Source organism: Patiria miniata, unplaced genomic scaffold (genome assembly GCF_015706575.1).
Source record: "Patiria miniata isolate m_02_andy unplaced genomic scaffold, ASM1570657v1 HiC_scaffold_3, whole genome shotgun sequence".
Lineage (NCBI taxonomy): Eukaryota > Metazoa > Echinodermata > Asteroidea > Valvatida > Asterinidae > Patiria > Patiria miniata.
This window is the reverse complement of record NW_024037069.1, coordinates 29820371-29842814: the sequence shown is the minus strand read 5'-3', so window position 1 is coordinate 29842814 and position 22444 is coordinate 29820371. Positions and strand designations below refer to the sequence as shown.

At 38.3% G+C, this 22444-nt stretch overlaps 1 protein-coding gene across 1 annotated transcript in view; it reads right to left on the bottom strand.

Moving 5' to 3' along the window:
- LOC119736650 (serine/threonine-protein kinase STK11-like) overlaps window positions 1-22444 on the bottom strand; it is a 60285-nt gene that overhangs the window by 2612 nt on the left and 35229 nt on the right. Inside the window, exons 7-8 of the mRNA XM_038210666.1 lie at window positions 21865-21922; window positions 19822-20029 (exon numbers count right to left, since the gene is read on the bottom strand). Of these exons, the coding sequence (XP_038066594.1) occupies window positions 19822-20029; window positions 21865-21922 (266 nt within the window). The remainder of the gene's footprint in view (window positions 1-19821; window positions 20030-21864; window positions 21923-22444) is intronic.

The window sequence follows — 22444 nt, the reverse complement described above, 5'->3', positions numbered from 1 at the left end:
TTTTACAAAATGCCCCCAAAACTTCAACGTTTTCCATAGCCGGCATCATCGAAAAAGTCAGTTTTTGACCCAAAAATCCAACTTCACCAAATTTCCTCAAAAGTTCACTCGAGGTGCCTAGAGGCCAGAATGGAATTCCCTGAAAAGTTCAACTCATTACATTCAGTATCCAGTGAGAAAAGACAAATTTTTTGATTTTTTACAAAATGCCCCCAAAACTTCAACGTTTTCCATAGCCGGCATCATCGAAAAAGTCAGTTTTTGACCCAAAAATCCAACTTCACCAAATTTCCTCAAAAGTTCACATGAGGTGCCTAGAGGCCAGAATTTGATTCCCTGAAGAGTTCAACTCATCACATTCAGTATCCAGTGAGAAAAGAATTTTTTTTGATTTTTTACAAAATGCCCCCAAAACTTCAACGTTTTCCATAGCTGGCATCATCGAAAAGGTCATTTTTTGACCCAAAAATCCAACTTCACCAAATTTCCTCAAAAGTTCACTCGAGGTGCCTAGAGGCCAGAATGGAATTCCCTGAAAAGTTCAACTCATTACATTCAGTATCCAGTGAGAAAAGACAATTTTTTTTGATTTTTTACAAAATGCCCCCAAAACTTCAACGTTTTCCATAGCCGGCATCATCGAAAAAGTCGGTTTTTGTCCCAAAAATCCAACTTCACCAAATTTCCTCAAAAGTTGACACGAGGTGCCTAGAGGCCAGAATTGAATTCCCTGAAGAGTTCAACTCATTACATTCAGTATCCAGTGAGAAAAGACAAATTTTTGATTTTTTTCAAAATGCCCCCAAAACTTCAACGTTTTCCATAGCCGGCATCATCGAAAAAGTCAGTTTTTGACCCAAAAATCCAACTTCACCAAATTTCCTCAAAGTTCACATGAGGTGCCTAGAGGCCAGAATTTGATTCCCTGAAGAGTTCAATTCATCACATTCAGTATCCAGTGAGAAAAGAATTTTTTTGATTTTTTACAAAATGCCCCCAAAACTTCAACGTTTTCCATAACCGGCATCATCGAAAAAGTCAGTTTTTGACCCAAAAATCCAACGTCACCAAATTTCCTCAAAAGTTCACTCGAGGTGCCTAGAGGCCAGAATGGAATTCCCTGAAAAGTTCAACTCATTACATTCAGTATCCAGTGAGAAAAGACAAAATTTTTTGATTTTTTACAAAATGCCCCCAAAACTTCAACGTTTTCCATAGCCAGCATCATTGAAAAAGTCGGTTTTTGTCCCAAAAATCCAACTTCACCAAATTTCCTCAAAAGTTGACACGAGGTGCCTAGAGGCCAGAATTGAATTCCTGAAGAGTTCAACTCATTACATTGTGTTTCCAGTGAGAAAAGACAAATTTTGATTTTTTTCAAATGCCAGGAAAACTTCAACGTTTTCCATAGCCGGCATCATCAAAAAAGTCAGTTTTTGACCCCAAAATCCAACTCATCAAATTTCCTCAAAAGTTCACAACAGGTGCCTAGAGGCCAGAATTGAATGCCCTGAAGAGTTCAACTCATTACATTCAGTTTTCAGTGAGAAAATAATTTTTTTTTTGATTTTTTACAACATGCCCCCAAAACTTCAACGTTTTCCATAGCCGGCATCATCGAAAAAGTCAGTTTTTGACCCAAAAATCCAACTTCACCACATTTCCTCAAAAGTTCACACGAGGTGCCTAGAGGCCAGAATTGAATTCCCTGAAGAGTTCAACTCATTACATTCAGTATCCAGTGACAAAAGAAAAATTTGTGATTTTTTACAAAATGCCCCCAAAACTTCAACGTTTTCCACAGCTGGCATCATCGAAAAAGTCAGTTTATGACCCAAAAATCCAACTTCACCAATTTCCTCAAAAGTTCACACCAGGTGCCTAGAGGCCAGAATTGAATTCCCTGAAGAGTTCAACTCATCACATTCAGTATCCAGTGAGAAAAGAAGATTTGAGATTTTTTACAAAATGCCCCCAAAACTTCAACGTTTTCCATAGCCGGCATCATCGAAAAAAGTCAGTTTTCTCCAAAAATCCAACTTCACCAATTTCCTCAAAAGTTCACTCGAGGTGCCTAGAGGCCAGAATTGATTTCCTGAAGAGTTCAACTCATCACATTCAGTATCCAGTGAGAAAAGATTTTTTTTTGATTTTTTTACAAAATGCCCCCAAAACTTTCAACGTTTTCCATAGCCGGCATCATCGAAAAAGTCAGTTTTTGTCCCAAAAATCCAACTTCACCAAATTTCCTCAAAAGTTGACACGAGGTGCCTAGAGGCCAGAATTGAATTCCCTGAAGAGTTCAACTCATTACATTCAGTATCCAGTGAGAAAAAAAAATTTGAGATTTATTGAAAATGCCCCCAAAACTTCAACGTTTTCCATAGCCGGCATCATCGAAAAAGTCAGTTTTTGACCCAAAATCCAACTTCACCAATTTCCTCAAAAGTTCACACGAGGTGCCTAGAAGCCAGAATTGAATTCCCTGAAGAGTTCAACTCATCACATTCAGTATCCAGTGAGAAAAGAATTTTTTTTGATTTTTTACAAAATGCCCCCAAAACTTCAACGTTTTCCATAGCCGCCATCATCGAAAAGTCAGTTTTTGTCCAAAAATCCAACTTTAACCAATTTCATCAAAAGTTGACACGAGGTGCCTAGAGGCCAGAATGGAATTCCCTGAAAAGTTCAACTCATTACATTCAGTATCCAGTGAGAAAAGACAAATTTTTTATTTTTTTACAAAATGCCCCCAAAAACTTCAACGTTTTCCATAGCCAGCATCATCGAAAAAGTCGGTTTTTGTCCCAAAAATCCAACTTCACCAAATTTCCTCAAAAGTTGACACGAGGTGCCTAGAGGCCAGAATTGAATTCCCTGAAGAGTTCAACTCATTACATTCAGTTTCCAGTGAGAAGACAAATTTTTTGATTTTTTTCAAATGCCAGGAAAACTTCAACGTTTTCCATAGCCGGCATCATCAAAAAGTCAGTTTTTGACCCAAAAATCAACATCATCAAATTTCCTCAAAAAGTTCACAACAGGTGCCTAGAGGCCAGAATTGAATGCCCTGAAGAGTTCAACTCATTACATTCAGTTTTCAGTGAGAAAAGATTTTTTTTTGATTTTTTACAACATGCCCCCAAAACTTCAACGTTTTCCATAGCCGGCATCATCGAAAAAGTCAGTTTTTTGACCCAAAAATCCAACTTCACACACATTTCCTCAAAAGTTCAAACGAGGTGCCTAGAGGCCAGAATTGAATTCCCTGAAGAGTTCAACTCATTACATTCAGTATCCAGTGAGAAAAGAAAAATTTGTGATTTTTACAAAATGCCCCCAAAACTTCAACGTTTTCCACAGCTGGCATCATCGAAAAAGTCAGTTTTTGACCCAAAAATCCAACTTCACCAAATTTTCTCAAAAGTTCACACCAGGTGCCTAGAGGCCAGAATTGATTCCCTGAAGAGTTCAACTCATCACATTCAGTATCCAGTGAGAAAAGAAAGATTTGAGATTTTTTACAAAATGCCCCAAAACTTCAACGTTTTCCATAGCCGGCATCATCGAAAAAGTCAGTTTTCGACCCAAAAATCCAACTTCACCAATTTTCCTCAAAGTTCACATCGAGGTGCCTAGAGGCCAGAATTGAATTCCTGAAGAGTTCAACTCATCACATTCAGTATCCAGTGAGAAAAGAATTTTTTTTTGATTTTTTTCAAAATGCCCCCAAAACTTCAACGTTTTCCATAGCCGCCATCATCGAAAAAGTCAGTTTTTGTCCCAAAAATCCAACTTTAACAAATTTCATCAAAAGTTTACACGAGGTGCCTAGAGGCCAGAATGGAATTCCCTGAAAGTTCAACTCATTACATTCAGTATCCAGTGAGAAAAGACAAATTTTTTGATTTTTTACAAAATGCCCCCAAAACTTCAACGTTTTCCATAGCCGCATCATCGAAAAGTCGGTTTTTGTCCCAAAAATCCAACTTCACCAAATTTCCTCAAAAGTTGACACGAGGTGCCTAAAGACCAGAATTGAATTCCCTGAAGAGTTCAACTCATTACATTCAGTTTCCAGTGAGAAAAACAAATTTTTGATTTTTTTCAAATGCCAGGAAAACTTCAACGTTTTCCATAGCCGCCATCATCGAAAAGTCAGTTTTTGTCCCAAAAATCCAACTTCACCAAATTTCCTCAAAAGTTGACACGAGTGCCTAGAGGCCAGAATTGAATTCCCTGAAGAGTTCAACTCATTACATTCAGTATCCAGTGAGAAAAGAAATTTTTTGATTTTTTACAAAATGCCCCCAAACTTCAACGTTTTCCATAGCCAGCATCATCGAAAAAGTCAGTTTTTGACCCAATAATCCAACTTCACCAAATTTCCTCAAAAGTTAACACGAGGTGCCTAAAGGCCAAATTGAATTCCCTGAAGAGTTCAACTCATTACATTCAGTATCAGTAAGAAAAGACAATTTTTGATTTTTTACAAATGCCAGGAAAACTTCCAACGTTTTCCATAGCCGGCATCATCGAAAAAGTCAGTTTTTGAACCCAAAAATCCAACTTCACCACATTTCCTCAAAAGTTCACTCGAGGTGCCTAGAGGCCAGAATTGAATGCCCTGAAGAATTCAACTCATTACATTCAGTATCAAGTGAGAAAAGACAAATTTTTGATTTTTTACAAAATGCCCCCAAAACTTCAACGTTTTCCATAGCCGGCATCATCGAAAAAGTCGGTTTTTGTCCCAAAAATCCAACTTCACCAAATTTCCTCAAAAGTTCACACGAGGTGCCTAGAGGCCAGAATTGAATTCCCTGAAGAGTTCAACTCATCACATTCAGTATCCAGTGAAAAAAGAATTTTTTTTGATTTTTTACAAAATGCCGCCAAAACTTCAACGTTTTCCATAGCCGGCATCATCGAAAAAGTCAGTTTTTGACCCAAAAATCCAACTTCACCAAATTTCTCAAAAGTTCACACGAGGTGCCTAGAGGCCAGAATTGAATTCCCTGAAGAGTTCAACTCATCACATTCACATTAGTATCCAGTGAGAAAAGAAACATTTTGATTTTTTACAACATGCCCCCAAAACTTCAACGTTTTCCATAGCCGGCATCATCGAAAAAGTCAGTTTTTGACCCAAAATCCAACTTCACCAAATTTCCTCAAAAGTTCACACGAGGTGCCTAGAGGCCAGAATTTGATTCCCTGAAAAGTTCAACTCTTTACATTCAGTTCCAGTGAGAAAAGAAAAATTTGAGATTTTTTTACAAAATGCCCCCAAAACTTCAACGTTTTCCATAGCCAGCATCATCGAAAAAGTCAGTTTTTTGACCCAAAAATCCAACTTCACCAAATTTCCTCAAAAGTTCACACGAGGTGCCTAGAGGCCAGAATTGAATTCCCTGAAGAGTTCAACTCATTACATTCAGTATCCAGTGAGAAAAGACAAATTTTTGATTTTTTCAAATGCCCCCAAACTTCAACGTTTTCCATAGCCGGCATCATCGAAAAAGTCAGTTTTTGACCCAAAAATCCAACTTCACCAAATTTCCTCAAAAGTTCACATGAGGTGCCTAGAGGCCAGAATTTGATTCCCTGAAGAGTTCAATTCATCACATTCAGTATCCAGTGAGAAAAGAATTTTTTTTGATTTTTTACAAAATGCCCCCAAAACTTCAACGTTTTCCATAGCCGGCATCATCGAAAAAGTCAGTTTTTGACCCAAAAATCCAACTTCACCAAATTTCCTCAAAAGTTCACATCGAGGTGCCTAGAGGCCAGAATGGAATTCCCTGAAAAGTTCAACTCATTACATTCAGTATCCAGTGAGAAAAGACAATTTTTTGATTTTTTACAAAATGCCCCCAAAACTTCAACGTTTTCCATAGCCGGCATCATCGAAAAAGTCAGTTTTTGACCCAAAAATCCAACTTCACCAAATTTCCTCAAAAGTTCACATGAGGTGCCTAGAGGCCAGAATTTGATTCCTGAAGAGTTCAATTCATCACATTCAGTATCCAGTGAGAAAAGAATTTTTTTGATTTTTTACAAAATGCCGCCAAAACTTCAACGTTTTCCATAGCCGGCATCATCGAAAAGGTCATTTTTTGACCCAAAAATCCAACTTCACCAATTTCCTCAAAAGTTCACTCGAGGTGCCTAGAGGCCAGAATGGAATTCCCTGAAAGTTCAACTCATTACATTCAGTATCCAGTGAGAAAAGACAAATTTTTTGATTTTTTACAAAATGCCCCCAAAACTTCAACGTTTTCCATAGCCGGCATCATCGAAAAGTCGTTTTTGTCCCAAAAATCCAACTTCACCAAATTTCCTCAAAAGTTCACAGAGGTGCCTAGAGGCAGAATTGAATTCCCTGAAGAGTTCAACTCATTACATTCAGTTTCCAGTGAGAAAAGACAATTTTTGATTTTTTTTCAAAATGCCCCCAAAACTTCAACGTTTTCCATACCCAGCATCATCGAAAAAGTCAGTTTTTGACCCAAAAATCCAACTTCACCAAATTTCCTCAAAAGTTGACACGAGGTGCCTAGAGGCCAGAATTGAATTCCCTGAAGAGTTCAACTCATTACATTCAGTATCCAGTGAGAAAAGACAAATTTTTGATTTTTTTCAAATGCCCCCAAAACTTCAACGTTTTCCATAGCCGGCATCATCGAAAAAGTCAGTTTTTGACCCAAAAATCCAACTTCACCAAATTTCCTCAAAAGTTCACATGAGGTGCCTAGAGGCCAGAATTTGATTCCCTGAAGAGTTCAATCATCACATTCAGTATCCAGTGAGAAAAGAATTTTTTTTGATTTTTTACAAAATGCCCCCAAAACTTCAACGTTTTCCATAGCCGGCATCATCGAAAAAGTCAGTTTTTGACCCAAAAATCCAACTTCACCAAATTTCCTCAAAGTTCACTCGAGGTGCCTAGAGGCCAGAATGGAATTCCCTGAAAGTTCAACTCATTACATTCAGTATCCAGTGAGAAAACAAAATTTTTTGATTTTTTACAAATGCCAGGAAAACTTCCAACGTTTTCCATAGCCGGCATCATCAAAAAAGTCAGTTTTTGACCCAAAAATCCACTTCACACCACATTTCCTCAAAAGTTCACTCGAGGTGCCTAGAGGCCAGAATTGAATGCCCTGAAGAATTCAACTCATTACATTCAGTATCAAGTGAGAAAAGACAAATTTTTGATTTTTTACAAAATGCCCCCAAAACTTCAACGTTTTCCATAGCCGCATCATCGAAAAAGTCGTTTTTGTCCCAAAAATCCAACTTCACCACCAAATTTCCTCAAAAGTTCACACGAGGTGCCTAGAGGCCAGAATTGAATTCCCCTGAAGAGTTCAACTCATCACATTCAGTATCCAGTGAGAAAAGAATTTTTTTTTATTTTTTACAAAATGCCGCCAAAACTTCAACGTTTTCCATAGCCGGCATCATCGAAAAAGTCAGTTTTTGACCCAAAAATCCAACTTCACCAAATTTCCTCAAAAGTTCACACGAGGTGCCTAGAGGCCAGAATTGAATTCCCTGAAGAGTTCAACTCATCACATTCAGTATCCAGTGAGAAAAGAACACATTTTTGATTTTTTTACAACATGCCCCAAAACTTCAACGTTTTCCATAGCCGGCATCATCGAAAAAGTCAGTTTTTTGACCCAAAAATCCAACTTCCCAAATTCCTCAAAAGTTCACGAGGTGCCTAGAGGCCAGAATTTGATTCCCTGAAAAGTTCAACTCTTTACATTCAGTTTCCAGTGAGAAAAGAAAATTTGAGATTTTTTACAAAATGCCCCCAAAACTTCAACGTTTTCCATAGCCAGCATCATCGAAAAAGTCAGTTTTTGACCCAAAAATCCAACTTCACCAATTTCCTCAAAAGTTCACACGAGGTGCCTAGAGGCCAGAATTGAATTCCCTGAAGAGTTCAACTCATTACATTCAGTATCCAGTGAGAAAAACAAATTTTTGATTTTTTTCAAATGCCCCCAAAACTTCAACGTTTTCCATAGCCGGCATCATCGAAAAAGTCAGTTTTTGACCCAAAAATCCAACTTCACAAAATTTCCTCAAAGTTCACATGAGGTGCCTAGAGGCCAGAATTTGATTCCCTGAAGAGTTCAATTCATCACATTCAGTATCCAGTGAGAAAAGAATTTTTTTTGATTTTTTACAAAATGCCCCCAAAACTTCAACGTTTTTCCATAGCCGGCATCATCGAAAAAGTCATTTTTGACCCAAAAATCCAACTTCACCAATTTCCTCAAAAGTTCACTCGAGGTGCCTAGAGGCCAGAATGGAATTCCCTGAAAAGTTCAACTCATTACATTCAGTATCCAGTGAGAAAAGACAATTTTTTTGATTTTTTACAAAATGCCCCCAAACTTCAACTTTTCCATAGCCGGCATCATCGAAAAAGTCAGTTTTTAACCCAAAAATCCAACTTCACCAAATTTCCTCAAAAGTTCACATGAGGTGCCTAGAGGCCAGAATTTGATTCCCTGAAGAGTTCAACTCATCACATTCAGTATCCAGTGAGAAAAGAATTTTTTTTTATTTTTTACAAAATGCCGCCAAAACTTCAACGTTTTCCATAGCCGGCATCATCGAAAAGTCATTTTTTGACCCAAAAATCCAACTTCACCAAATTTCCTCAAAAGTTCACTCGAGGTGCCTAGAGGCCAGAATGGAATTCCCTGAAAAGTTCAACTCATTACATTCAGTATCCAGTGAGAAAAGGACAATTTTTTGATTTTTTTACAAAATGCCCCCAAAACTTCAACGTTTTCCATAGCCGGCATCATCGAAAAAGTCGGTTTTTGTCCCAAAAATCCAACTTCACCAAATTTCCTCAAAAGTTGACACGAGGTGCCTAGAGGCCAGAATTGAATTCCCTGAAGAGTTCAACTCATTACATTCAGTTTCCAGTGAGAAAAGACAAATTTTTGATTTTTTTCAAAATGCCCCCAAAACTTCAACGTTTTCCATACCCAGCATCATCGAAAAAGTCAGTTTTTTGACCCAAAAATCCAACTTCACCAAATTTCCTCAAAAGTTGACACGAGGTGCCTAGAGGCCAGAATTGAATTCCCTGAAGAGTTCAACTCATTACATTCAGTATCCAGTGAAAAAGACAAATTTTTGATTTTTTTCAAATGCCCCCAAACTTCATTCAACGTTTTCCATAGCCGGCATCATCGAAAAAGTCAGTTTTTGACCCAAAAATCCAACTTCACCAATTTCCTCAAAAGTTCACATGAGGTGGCCTAGAGGCCAGAATTTGATTCCCTGAAGAGTTCAATTCATCACATTCAGTATCCAGTGAGAAAAATTTTTTTTGATTTTTTACAAAATGCCCCCAAAACTTCAACGTTTTCCATAGCCGGCATCATCGAAAAAGTCAGTTTTTGACCCAAAATCCAACTTCACACAAATTTCCTCAAAAGTTCACTCGAGTGGCCTAGAGGCCAGAATAGAATTCCCTGAAAAGTTCAACTCATTACATTCAGTATCCAGTGAGAAAAGACAAATTTTTAGATTTTTTACAAAACCCCCAAAACTTCAACGTTTTCCATAGCCAGCATCATTGAAAAAGTCGGTTTTTGTCCCAAAAATCCAACTTCACCAAATTTCCTCAAAAGTTGACACGAGGTGCCTAGAGGCCAGAATTGAATTCCCTGAAGAGTTCAACTCATTACATTCATTTTCCAGTGAGAAAAGACAAATTTTTTGATTTTTTTCAAATGCCAGGAAAACTTCAATGTTTTCCATAGCCGGCATCATCAAAAAAGTCAGTTTTTGACCCAAAAATCCAACATCATCAAATTTCCTCAAAAAGTTCACAACAGGTGCCTAGAGGCCAGAATTGAATGCCCTGAAGAGTTCAACTCATTACATTCAGTTTTCAGTGAGAAAAGAATTTTTTTTTGATTTTTTACAACATGCCCCCAAAACTTCAACGTTTTCCATAGCCGGCATCATCGAAAAAGTCAGTTTTTGACCCCAAAAATCCAACTTCACCACATTTCCTCCAAAGTTCACACGAGGTGCCTAGAGGCCAGAATTGAATTCCCTGAAGAGTTCAACTCATTACATTCAGTATCCAGTGACAAAGAAAATTTGTGATTTTTTACAAAATGCCCCCAAAACTTCAACGTTTCCACACAGCTGGCATCATCGAAAAAGTCAGTTTTTGACCCAAAAATCCAACTTCACCAAATTTCCTCAAAAGTTCACACCAGGTGCCTAGAGGCCAGAATTGAATTCCCTGAAGAGTTCAACTCATCACATTCAGTATCCAGTGAGAAAAGAAAGATTTGAGATTTTTTACAAAATGCCCCCAAAACTTCAACGTTTTCCATAGCCGGCATCATCGAAAAAGTCAGTTTTCGACCCAAAAATCCAACTTCACCAAATTTCCTCAAAAGTTCACACGAGGTGCCTAGAGGCCAGAATTGAATTCCCTGAAGAGTTCAACTCATTACATTCATTATCCAGTGAGAAAAAGACAAATTTTTGATTTTTTTTTCAAATGTCCCCAAAACTTCAACGTTTTCCATAGCCGGCATCATCGAAAAAGTCAGTTTTTGACCCAAAATCCCAACTTCACCAAATTTCCTCAAAAGTTCACATGAGGTGCCTAGAGGCCAGAATTTGATTCCCTGAAGAGTTCAATTCATCACATTCAGTATCCAGTGAAAAGAATTTTTTGATTTTTTACAAAATGCCCCCAAAACTTCAACGTTTTCCATAGCCGGCATCATCGAAAAGTCAGTTTTTTGACCCAAAAATCCAACTTCACCAAATTTCCTCAAAAGTTCACTCGAGTGCCTAGAGGCCAGAATGGAATTCCCTGAAAAGTTCAACTCATTACATTCAGTATCCAGTGAAAAGACAAATTTTTTGATTTTTTACAAAATGCCCCCAAAACTTCAACGTTTTTCCATAGCCGGCATCATCGAAAAAGTCAGTTTTTGACCCAAAAATCCAACTTCACCAAATTTCCTCAAAAGTTCACATGAGGTGCCTAGAGGCCAGAATTTGATTCCCTGAAGAGTTCAACTCATCACATTCAGTATCCAGTGAGAAAAGAATTTTTTTTTGATTTTTTACAAAATGCCGCCAAAACTTCAACGTTTTCCATAGCCGCATCATCGAAAAGGTCATTTTTTGACCCAAAAATCCAACTTCACCAAATTTCCTCAAAAGTTCACTCGAGGTGCCTAGAGGCCAGAATGGAATTCCCTGAAAAGTTCAACTCATTACATTCAGTATCCAGTGAGAAAAGACAAATTTTTTGATTTTTTACAAAATGCCCCCAAAACTTCAACGTTTTCCATAGCCGGCATCATCGAAAAAGTCGGTTTTTGTCCCAAAAATCCAACTTCACCAAATTTCCTCAAAAGTTGACACGAGGTGCCTAGAGGCCAGAATGGAATTCCCTGAAGAGTTCAACTCATTACATTCAGTTTCCAGTGAGAAAGACAAATTTTTGATTTTTTTCAAAATGCCCCCAAAACTTCAACGTTTTCCATACCCAGCATCATCGAAAAAGTCAGTTTTTGACCCAAAAATCCAACTTCACCAAATTTCCTCAAAAGTTGACACGAGGTGCCTAGAGGCCAGAATTGAATTCCCTGAAGAGTTCAACTCATTACATTCAGTATCCAGTGAGAAAAGACAAATTTTTGATTTTTTTCAAATGCCCCAAAACTTCAACGTTTTCCATAGCCGGCATCATCGAAAAAGTCAGTTTTTGACCCAAAAATCCAACTTCACCAAATTTCCTCAAAAGTTCACATGAGGTGCCTAGAGGCCAGAATTTGATTCCCTGAAGAGTTCAATTCATCACATTCAGTATCCAGTGAGAAAAGAATTTTTTTGATTTTTTTACAAAATGCCCCCAAAACTTCAACGTTTTCCATAGCCGGCATCATCGAAAAAGTCAGTTTTTGACCCAAAAATCCAACTTCACCAAATTTCCTCAAAAGTTCACTCGAGGTGCCTAGAGGCCAGAATAGAATTCCCTGAAAAGTTCAACTCATTACATTCAGTATCCAGTGAGAAAAGACAAATTTTTAGATTTTTTACAAAATGCCCCCAAAACTTCAACGTTTTCCATAGCCAGCATCATTGAAAAAGTCGGTTTTTGTCCCAAAAATCCAACTTCACCAAATCTCCTCAAAAAGTTCACAACAGGTGCCTAGAGGCCAGAATTGAATGCCCTGAAGAGTTCAACTCATTACATTCAGTTTTCAGTGAGAAAAGAATTTTTTTTTGATTTTTTACAACATGCCCCCAAAACTTCAACGTTTTCCATAGCCGGCATCATCGAAAAAGTCAGTTTTTGACCCAAAAATCCAACTTCACCACATTTCCTCCAAAGTTCACACGAGGTGCCTAGAGGCCAGAATTGAATTCCCTGAAGAGTTCAACTCATTACATTCAGTATCCAGTGACAAAAGAAAAATTTGTGATTTTTTACAAAATGCCCCCAAAACTTCAACGTTTTCCACAGCTGGCATCATCGAAAAAGTCAGTTTTTGACCCAAAAATCCAACTTCACCAAATTTCCTCAAAAGTTCACACCAGGTGCCTAGAGGCCAGAATTGAATTCCCTGAAGAGTTCAACTCATCACATTCAGTATCCAGTGAGAAAAGAAAGATTTGAGATTTTTTACAAAATGCCCCCAAAACTTCAACGTTTTCCATAGCCGGCATCATCGAAAAAAGTCAGTTTTCGACCCAAAATCCAACTTCACCAAATTTCCTCAAAAGTTCACTCGAGGTGCCTAGAGGCCAGAATTGAATTTCCTGAAGAGTTCAACTCATCACATTCAGTATCCAGTGAGAAAAGATTTTTTTTTTGATTTTTTACAAAATGCCCCCAAAACTTCAACGTTTTCCATAGCCGGCATCATCGAAAAAGTCAGTTTTTGTCCCAAAAATCCAACTTCACCAAATTTCCTCAAAAGTTGACACGAGGTGCCTAGAGGCCAGAATTGAATTCCCTGAAGAGTTCAACTCATTACATTCAGTATCCAGTGAGAAAAGAAAAATTTGAGATTTATTAGAAAATGCCCCCAAAACTTCAACGTTTTCCATAGCCGGCATCATCGAAAAAGTCAGTTTTTGACCCAAAAATCCAACTTCACCAAATTTCCTCAAAAGTTCACACGAGGTGCCTAGAAGCCAGAATTGAATTTCCTGAAGAGTTCAACTCATCACATTCAGTATCCAGTGAGAAAAGAATTTTTTTTGATTTTTTACAAAATGCCCCCAAAACTTCAACGTTTTCCATAGCCGCCATCATCGAAAAAGTCAGTTTTTGTCCCAAAAATCCAACTTTAACCAAATTTCATCAAAAGTTGACACGAGGTGCCTAGAGGCCAGAATGGAATTCCCTGAAAAGTTCAACTCATTACATTCAGTATCCAGTGAGAAAAGACAAATTTTTTGATTTTTTACAAAATGCCCCAAAACTTCAACGTTTTCCATAGCCAGCATCATCGAAAAAGTCGGTTTTTGTCCCAAAAATCCAACTTCACCAAATTTCCTCAAAAGTTGACACGAGGTGCCTAGAGGCCAGAATTGAATTCCCTGAAGAGTTCAACTCATTACATTCAGTTTCCAGTGAGAAAAGACAATTTTTGATTTTTTTCAAATGCCAGGAAAACTTCAACGTTTTCCATAGCCGGCATCATCAAAAAAGTCAGTTTTTGACCCAAAAATCCAACATCATCAAATTTCCTCAAAAAGTTCACAACAGGTGCCTAGAGGCCAGAATTGAATGCCCTGAAGAGTTCAACTCATTACATTCAGTTTTCAGTGAGAAAAGAATTTTTTTTTGATTTTTTACAACATGCCCCCAAAACTTCAACGTTTTCCATAGCCGGCATCATCGAAAAAGTCAGTTTTTGACCCAAAAATCCAACTTCACCACATTTCCTCAAAAGTTCAAACGAGGTGCCTAGAGGCCAGAATTGAATTCCCTGAAGAGTTCAACTCATTACATTCAGTATCCAGTGAGAAAAGAAAAATTTGTGATTTTTTACAAAATGCCCCCAAAACTTCAACGTTTTCCACAGCTGGCATCATCGAAAAAGTCAGTTTTTGACCCAAAAATCCAACTTCACCAAATTTCCTCAAAAGTTCACACCAGGTGCCTAGAGGCCAGAATTGATTCCCTGAAGAGTTCAACTCATCACATTCAGTATCCAGTGAGAAAAGAAAGATTTGAGATTTTTTACAAAATGCCCCCAAAACTTCAACGTTTTCCATAGCCGGCATCATCGAAAAAGTCAGTTTTCGACCCAAAAATCCAACTTCACCAATTTTCCTCAAAAGTTCACTCGAGGTGCCTAGAGGCCAGAATTGAATTTCCTGAAGAGTTCAACTCATCACATTCAGTATCCAGTGAGAAAAGATTTTTTTTTGATTTTTTACAAAATGCCCCCAAAACTTCAACGTTTTCCATAGCCGGCATCATCGAAAAAGTCAGTTTTTGTCCCAAAAATCCAACTTCACCAAATTTCCTCAAAAGTTGACACGAGGTGCCTAGAGGCCAGAATTGAATTCCCTGAAGAGTTCAACTCATTACATTCAGTATCCAGTGAGAAAAGAAAAATTTGAGATTTATTAGAAAATGCCCCCAAAACTTCAACGTTTTCCATAGCCGGCATCATCGAAAAAGTCAGTTTTTGACCCAAAAATCCAACTTCACCAAATTTCCTCAAAAGTTCACACGATGTGCCTAGAAGCCAGAATTGAATTTCCTGAAGAGTTCAACTCATCACATTCAGTATCCAGTGAGAAAAGATTTTTTTTTGATTTTTTACAAAATGCCCCCAAAACTTCAACGTTTTCCATAGCCGCCATCATCAAAAAAGTCAGTTTTTGTCCCAAAAATCCAACTTTAACCAAATTTCATCAAAAGTTGACACGGGGTGCCTAGAGGCCAGAATTGAATTCCCTGAAGAGTTCAACTCATTACATTCAGTATCCAGTGAGAAAAGAATTTTTTGATTTTTTACAAAATGCCCCCAAAACTTCAACGTTTTCCATAGCCAGCATCATCGAAAAAGTCAGTTTTTGACCCAATAATCCAACTTCACCAAATTTCCTCAAAAGTTAACACGAGGTGCCTAAAGGCCAGAATTGAATTCCCTGAAGAGTTCAACTCATTACATTCAGTATCAAGTAAGAAAAGACAATTTTTGATTTTTTACAAATGCCAGGAAAACTTCCAACGTTTTCCATAGCCGGCATCATCAAAAAAGTCAGTTTTTGACCCAAAAATCCACCTTCACCACATTTCCTCAAAAGTTCACTCGAGGTGCCTAGAGGCCAGAATTGAATGCCCTGAAGAATTCAACTCATTACATTCAGTATCAAGTGAGAAAAGACAAATTTTTGATTTTTTACAAAATGCCCCCAAAACTTCAACGTTTTCCATAGCCGGCATCATCGAAAAAGTCGGTTTTTGTCCCAAAAATCCAACTTCACCAAATTTCCTCAAAAGTTCACACGAGGTGCCTAGAGGCCAGAATTGAATTCCCCTGAAGAGTTCAACTCATCACATTCAGTATCCAGTGAGAAAAGAATTTTTTTGATTTTTTACAAAATGCCGCCAAAACTTCAACGTTTTCCATAGCCGGCATCATCGAAAAAGTCAGTTTTTGACCCAAAAATCCAACTTCACCACATTTCCTCAAAAGTTCACACGAGGTGCCTAGAGGCCAGAATTGAATTCCCTGAAGAGTTCAACTCATTACATTCAGTATCCAGTGAGAAAAGAAAATTTGTGATTTTTTACAAAATGCCCCCAAACTTCAACGTTTTCCACAGCTGGCATCATCGAAAAAGTCAGTTTTTGACCCAAAAATCCAACTTCACCAAATTTCCTCAAAAGTTCACACCAGGTGCCTAGAGGCCAGAATTGATTCCCTGAAGAGTTCAACTCATCACATTCAGTATCCAGTGAGAAAAGAAAGATTTGAGATTTTTTACAAAATGCCCCCAAAACTTCAACGTTTTCCATAGCCGGCATCATCGAAAAAAGTCAGTTTTCGACCCAAAAATCCAACTTCACCAATTTTCCTCAAAAGTTCACTCGAGGTGCCTAGAGGCCAGAATTGAATTTCCTGAAGAGTTCAACTCATCACATTCAGTATCCAGTGAGAAAAGATTTTTTTTTTGATTTTTTACAAAATGCCCCCAAAACTTCAACGTTTTCCATAGCCGGCATCATCGAAAAAGTCAGTTTTTGTCCCAAAAATCCAACTTCACCAAATTTCCTCAAAAGTTGACACGAGGTGCCTAGAGGCCAGAATTGAATTCCCTGAAGAGTTCAACTCATTACATTCAGTATCCAGTGAGAAAAGAAAAATTTGAGATTTATTAGAAAATGCCCCCAAAACTTCAACGTTTTCCATAGCCGGCATCATCGAAAAAGTCAGTTTTTGACCCAAAAATCCAACTTCACCAAATTTCCTCAAAAGTTCACACGATGTGCCTAGAAGCCAGAATTGAATTTCCTGAAGAGTTCAACTCATCACATTCAGTATCCAGTGAGAAAAGATTTTTTTTGATTTTTTACAAAATGCCCCCCAAAACTTCAACGTTTTCCATAGCCGCCATCATCAAAAAAGTCAGTTTTTGTCCCAAAAATCCAACTTTAACCAAATTTCATCAAAAGTTGACACGGGGTGCCTAGAGGCCAGAATTGAATTCCCTGAAGAGTTCAACTCATTACATTCAGTATCCAGTGAGAAAAGAAATTTTTTGATTTTTTACAAAATGCCCCCAAAACTTCAACGTTTTCCATAGCCAGCATCATCGAAAAAGTCAGTTTTTGACCCAATAATCCAACTTCACCAAATTTCCTCAAAAGTTAACACGAGGTGCCTAAAGGCCAGAATTGAATTCCCTGAAGAGTTCAACTCATTACATTCAGTATCAAGTAAGAAAAGACAATTTTTGATTTTTTACAAATGCCAGGAAAACTTCCAACGTTTTCCATAGCCGGCATCATCAAAAAAGTCAGTTTTTGACCAAAAATCCACCTTCACCACATTTCCTCAAAAGTTCACTCGAGGTGCCTAGAGGCCAGAATTGAATGCCCTGAAGAATTCAACTCATTACATTCAGTATCAAGTGAGAAAAGACAAATTTTTGATTTTTTACAAAATGCCCCCAAAACTTCAACGTTTTCCATAGCCGGCATCATCGAAAAAGTCGGTTTTTGTCCCAAAAATCCAACTTCACCAAATTTCCTCAAAAGTTCACACGAGGTGCCTAGAGGCCAGAATTGAATTCCCCTGAAGAGTTCAACTCATCACATTCAGTATCCAGTGAGAAAAGAATTTTTTTTGATTTTTTACAAAATGCCGCCAAAACTTCAACGTTTTCCATAGCCGCATCATCGAAAAAGTCGTTTTTGTCCCAAAAATCCAACTTCACCAAATTTCCTCAAAAGTTCACACGAGGTGCCTAGAGGCCAGAATTTGATTCCCTGAAAAGTTCAACTCTTTACATTCAGTTTCCAGTGAGAAAAGAAAAATTTGAGATTTTTTACAAAATGCCGCCAAAACTTCAACGTTTTCCATAGCCGGCATCATCGAAAAAGTCGGTTTTTTGTCCCAAAAATCCAACTTCACCAAATTTCCTCAAAAGTTCACACGAGGTGCCTAGAGGCCAGAATTGAATTCCCCTGAAGAGTTCAACTCATCACATTCAGTATCCAGTGAGAAAAGAATTTTTTTTGATTTTTTACAAAATGCCCCCAAAACTTCAACGTTTTCCATAGCCGGCATCATCGAAAAAGTCGGTTTTTGTCCCAAAAATCCAACTTCACCAAATTTCCTCAAAAGTTCACACGAGGTGCCTAGAGGCCAGAATTGAATTCCCCTGAAGAGTTCAACTCATCACATTCAGTATCCAGTGAGAAAAGAATTTTTTTTGATTTTTTACAAAATGCCGCCAAAACTTCAACGTTTTCCATAGCCGGCATCATCGAAAAAGTCAGTTTTTGACCCAAAAATCCAACTTCACCAAATTTCCTCAAAAGTTCACATGAGGTGCCTAGAGGCCAGAATTGAATTCCCTGAATAGTTCAACTCATCACATTCAGTATCCAGTGAGAAAAGAACAAATTTTGATTTTTTTACAACATGCCCCCAAAACTTCAACGTTTTCCATAGCCGGCATCATCGAAAAAGTCAGTTTTTGACCCAAAAATCCAACTTCACCAAATTTCCTCAAAAGTTCACACGAGGTGCCTAGAGGCCAGAATTTGATTCCCTGAAAAGTTCAACTCTTTACATTCAGTTTCCAGTGAGAAAAGAAAATTTGAGATTTTTTACAAAATGCCCCCAAAACTTCAACGTTTTCCATAGCCAGCATCATCGAAAAAGTCAGTTTTTGACCCAAAAATCCAACTTCACCAAATTTCCTCAAAAGTTCACACGAGGTGCCTAGAGGCCAGAATTGAATTTCCTGTAGAGTTCAACTCATCACATTCAGTATCCAGTGACAAAAGAATTTTTTTTGATTTTTTACAAAATGCCCCCAAACTTCAACGTTTTCCATAGCCGGCATCATCGAAAAAGTCGGTTTTTGACCCAAAAATCCAACTTCACAAAATTTCCTCAAAAGTACACACGAGGTGCCTAGAGGCCAGAATTGAATTCCTGAAGAGTTCAACTCATCACATTCAGTATCCAGTGAGAAAGATTTTTTTTTTTGATTTTTTACAAAATGCCCCCAAAACTTCAACATTTTCCATAGCCGGCATCATCGAAAAAGTCAGTTTTTGTCCCAAAAATCCAACTTCACCAATTTCCTCAAAAGTTGACACGAGGTGCCTAGAGGCCAGAATTGAATTCCCTGAAGAGTTCAACTCATTACATTCAGTATCCAGTGAGAAAAGACAAATTTTTGATTTTTTTTCAAATGCCAGGAAAACTTCAACGTTTTCCATAGCCGGCATCATCGAAAAAGTCGGTTTTTGACCCAAAATCCAACTTCACCAAATTTCCTCGAAAGTTCACACGAGGTGCCTAGAGGCCAGAATTGAATTCCCTGAAGAGTTAAACTCTTTACATTCAGTTTCCCGTGAGAAAAGAAAAATTTGAGATTTTTTATAAAATGCCCCCAAAACTTCAACGTTTTCCATAGCCGGCATCATCGAAAAAGTCAGTTTTTGTCCCAAAAATCCAACTTCACCAAATTTCCTCGAAAGTTCACACGAGGTGCCTAGAGGCCAGAATTGAATTCCCTGAAGAGTTCAACTCATTATATTCAGTATCCAGTGAGAAAAGACAATTTTTTGATTTTTTACAAAATGCCCCCAAAACTTCAACGTTTTCCATAGCCGGCATCATCAGAAAAAGTCAGTTTTTTACCCAAAAATCCAACTTCACCAAATTTCCTCAAAAGTTCACACGAGGTGCCTAGAGGCCAGAATTGAATTCCCTGAAGGGTTCAACTCATTACATTCAGTATCCAGTGAGAAAAGAAAATTTTTAAAATTTTTACAAAATGCCCCCAAAACTTCAACGTTTTCCATAGGAGGCATCATCAAAAAAGTCAGTTCGCTGCTATGGCCAGAAAGCTAACCATGGAACCTGTAATGGCCAGATCCTCTGATTTCCCCGAAAAATTGTGTTTACTATCAAATCTTCCACCTTTTATGCCCCACCATGCTAGGGCTGTGACATTTCTTTTTGAGTACCCATTCAAACTTATCCGTTTTATTTCAGCTGGTACAACATTCTTGAACATGTATCTTACCCGTGCTGCCCGGTCTTCAATGTATCGTTCGTAGTCGTCTTGGTAATAATCATCCTCCTCTTGGCTATACCCGTCCTCCGATATCGTCGGGTCAAACATCTCGACCAGGTAGGGCATGCAGGTCATCCGACGCACAGGGTCATTGCTGTCGGGGAGAGCAGGAAGGGTCACGGCTTCCCCTACCCTGGGGTAGGTTTTCCGCACCCACCTGGTTGGGGGGGGGGGGGGGGGGGAGGGGGAATATAAGAAAAACTGAAGATTTCTGTCCTACACTGAATTAGCCTGGTTTAAATATAACAACAAAATAATACAAATTACACTCAGTCTTATCAGCCACAAACATCATGTTCCCGTGAGGGTGTAAACCCATGTACCATCACACAGTTAATAACTGTTGACTGCTGTGATGTGGGATAGGGTATTTTTCAGAGTTGTAGTCGAGTACCTTCCGAGTACCAGCTTAGCTACCAGAGATTATGATGGTTTAGTATAGAGAAAGCTGCATAATGCAGACACTGGACAGTAAATCCCCACCAAAGAAATTAAACACTTTAGACAATCAGAATCTTGTACAAACTAACCTTTTAAGACAAAAGTATTCGGAAAGTACTCGGCGAGTAATTTTCAAGTACTTTTAGGGTACTTCTGTCCCAAAAGGTGAATTAAAAAGGGGTTTTATATAACCAAAGTCTCAAATTATTATTTTTTTTCTCTAACACTGACTTCATTTTGCTGTCTACTGTCAATGTTTCTCTTGTGTTGTTCACAAGAAACAGCTCAATATTTGGTTTAATAAACTAAGTACTCGGAAAGTACTCGACTACAACTCTGGTATTTTTTAACACCCAAGGGGTGTATAGCAACCGAAAAGGTGAATTAAAAAGGGTTTTATATAACCAAAGTCTCAAATTATTATTTTTTTCCTCTAACACTGACTTCATTTTGCTGTCTACTGTCAATGTTTCTCTTGCGTTGTTCACAAGAAAACAGCTCAATATTTGGTTTAATAAACTAAGTACTCGTAAAGTACTCGACTACAACTCTGGTATTTTTTAACACCCAAGGGTGTATAGCAACCGAAAAGGTGAATTAAAAAGGGGTTTATATAACCAAAGTCTCAAATTATTATTTTTTTCTCTAACACTGACTTCATTTTGCTGTCTACTGTCAATGTTTCTCTTGTGTTGTTCACAAGAAACAGCTCAATATTTGGTTTAATAAACTAAGTACTCGTAAAGTACTCGACTACAACTCTGGTATTTTTTAACACCCAAGGGGTGTATAGCAACCGAAAAGGTGAATTAAAAAGGGGTTTTATATAACCAAAGTCTCAAATTATTATTTTTTTTCTCTAACACTGACTTCATTTTGCTGTCTACTGTCAATGTTTCTCTTGTGTTGTTCACAAGAAACAGCTCAATATTTGGTTTAATAAACTAAGTACTCGGAAAGTACTCAACTACAACTCTGGTATTTTTTAACACCCAAGGGGTGTATAGCACCCGAGACGAAGCCGAGGCTGCTATGTGCCCCAAGGTGTAACTTTTTGAAAATTGCAAGCTTTCCTCCTAGACATGAGACTGAGCGTGTGCAGTTCTCAGTCGCGAAGCGCGCATGGGCCGGTCCTACACACAAGCGCAACGCAGAGGTTATTTACATGCAATGCAGTGTATATGAGGTAATTTATATGCAAAGTAGTGTACATGTATATGGGGTAATTTACATACAAAGTAGTGTATATTAGGTAATTTATAGGCAACGTAGTGTATATGAAGTAAACCATCATATATTTTTTTACTGGACACGTGGCCGTTCTAGACTAATCGCATAATATCCAAATCACGATATAATAATAAACACTTGACCACGGCATAGGTTAAATCTGGGCAGCAGTTACTATCAATGTCAAGAAGGATTTTTAGAAAGCACGATTTTGTCTCCAGCTTGGGCTTCAAGGCGAAGATGCAACTGAAGCTGGGGACAAAACCAAAGTTTAACAACACTTGGGGCACGTCTTCCACAGAGGGCTACATCCATACTCACTTGTGGTTTCTGACTCCTTGAGTATCAAGCCTTTCATCAGGATTTGTCTTCAACATTCCTGTAAAAGGGGGAAAGAAAGGGGCTGTTAATTTATCATAACAAATTTAATTTCCAATAATAAAATAATAATAATAATAATTTGGGAGGCTAATCATCCTTACTCGCAGCTGGGATGCTGAATTGCGAAGGACGCGGCTACAACGTGGTCGGGCCGCTGGCACGTAAAGGCGCCTATGGCTACTGGCCACATCAACCCATATATGACCACGGAGCACAGCCTGAGATCGAAAGTGTTTGATTTTTCCGGAGGGAGGAAAACCGGAGGGCCCGGAGAAAAACCCACGTGGCACAGGAGAGAACCAACGCACAACTCTACTCACATGTGATCCGCGGCCAGGATGCGAACCGTGGTCACCTTGGTGAGAGGCGAGTGCTTTACGCACAAGCCACCCAAATGTACTTTTTGTACTTATTCAGAGCAAATGGTTGGATCAGGTGATCAGGTGCGAAGGGTGTGATCCATCATCCAGGAAATTGTGGTGACCCGGGACGCTCATTACTTTTCCAATTGAAACTTCTT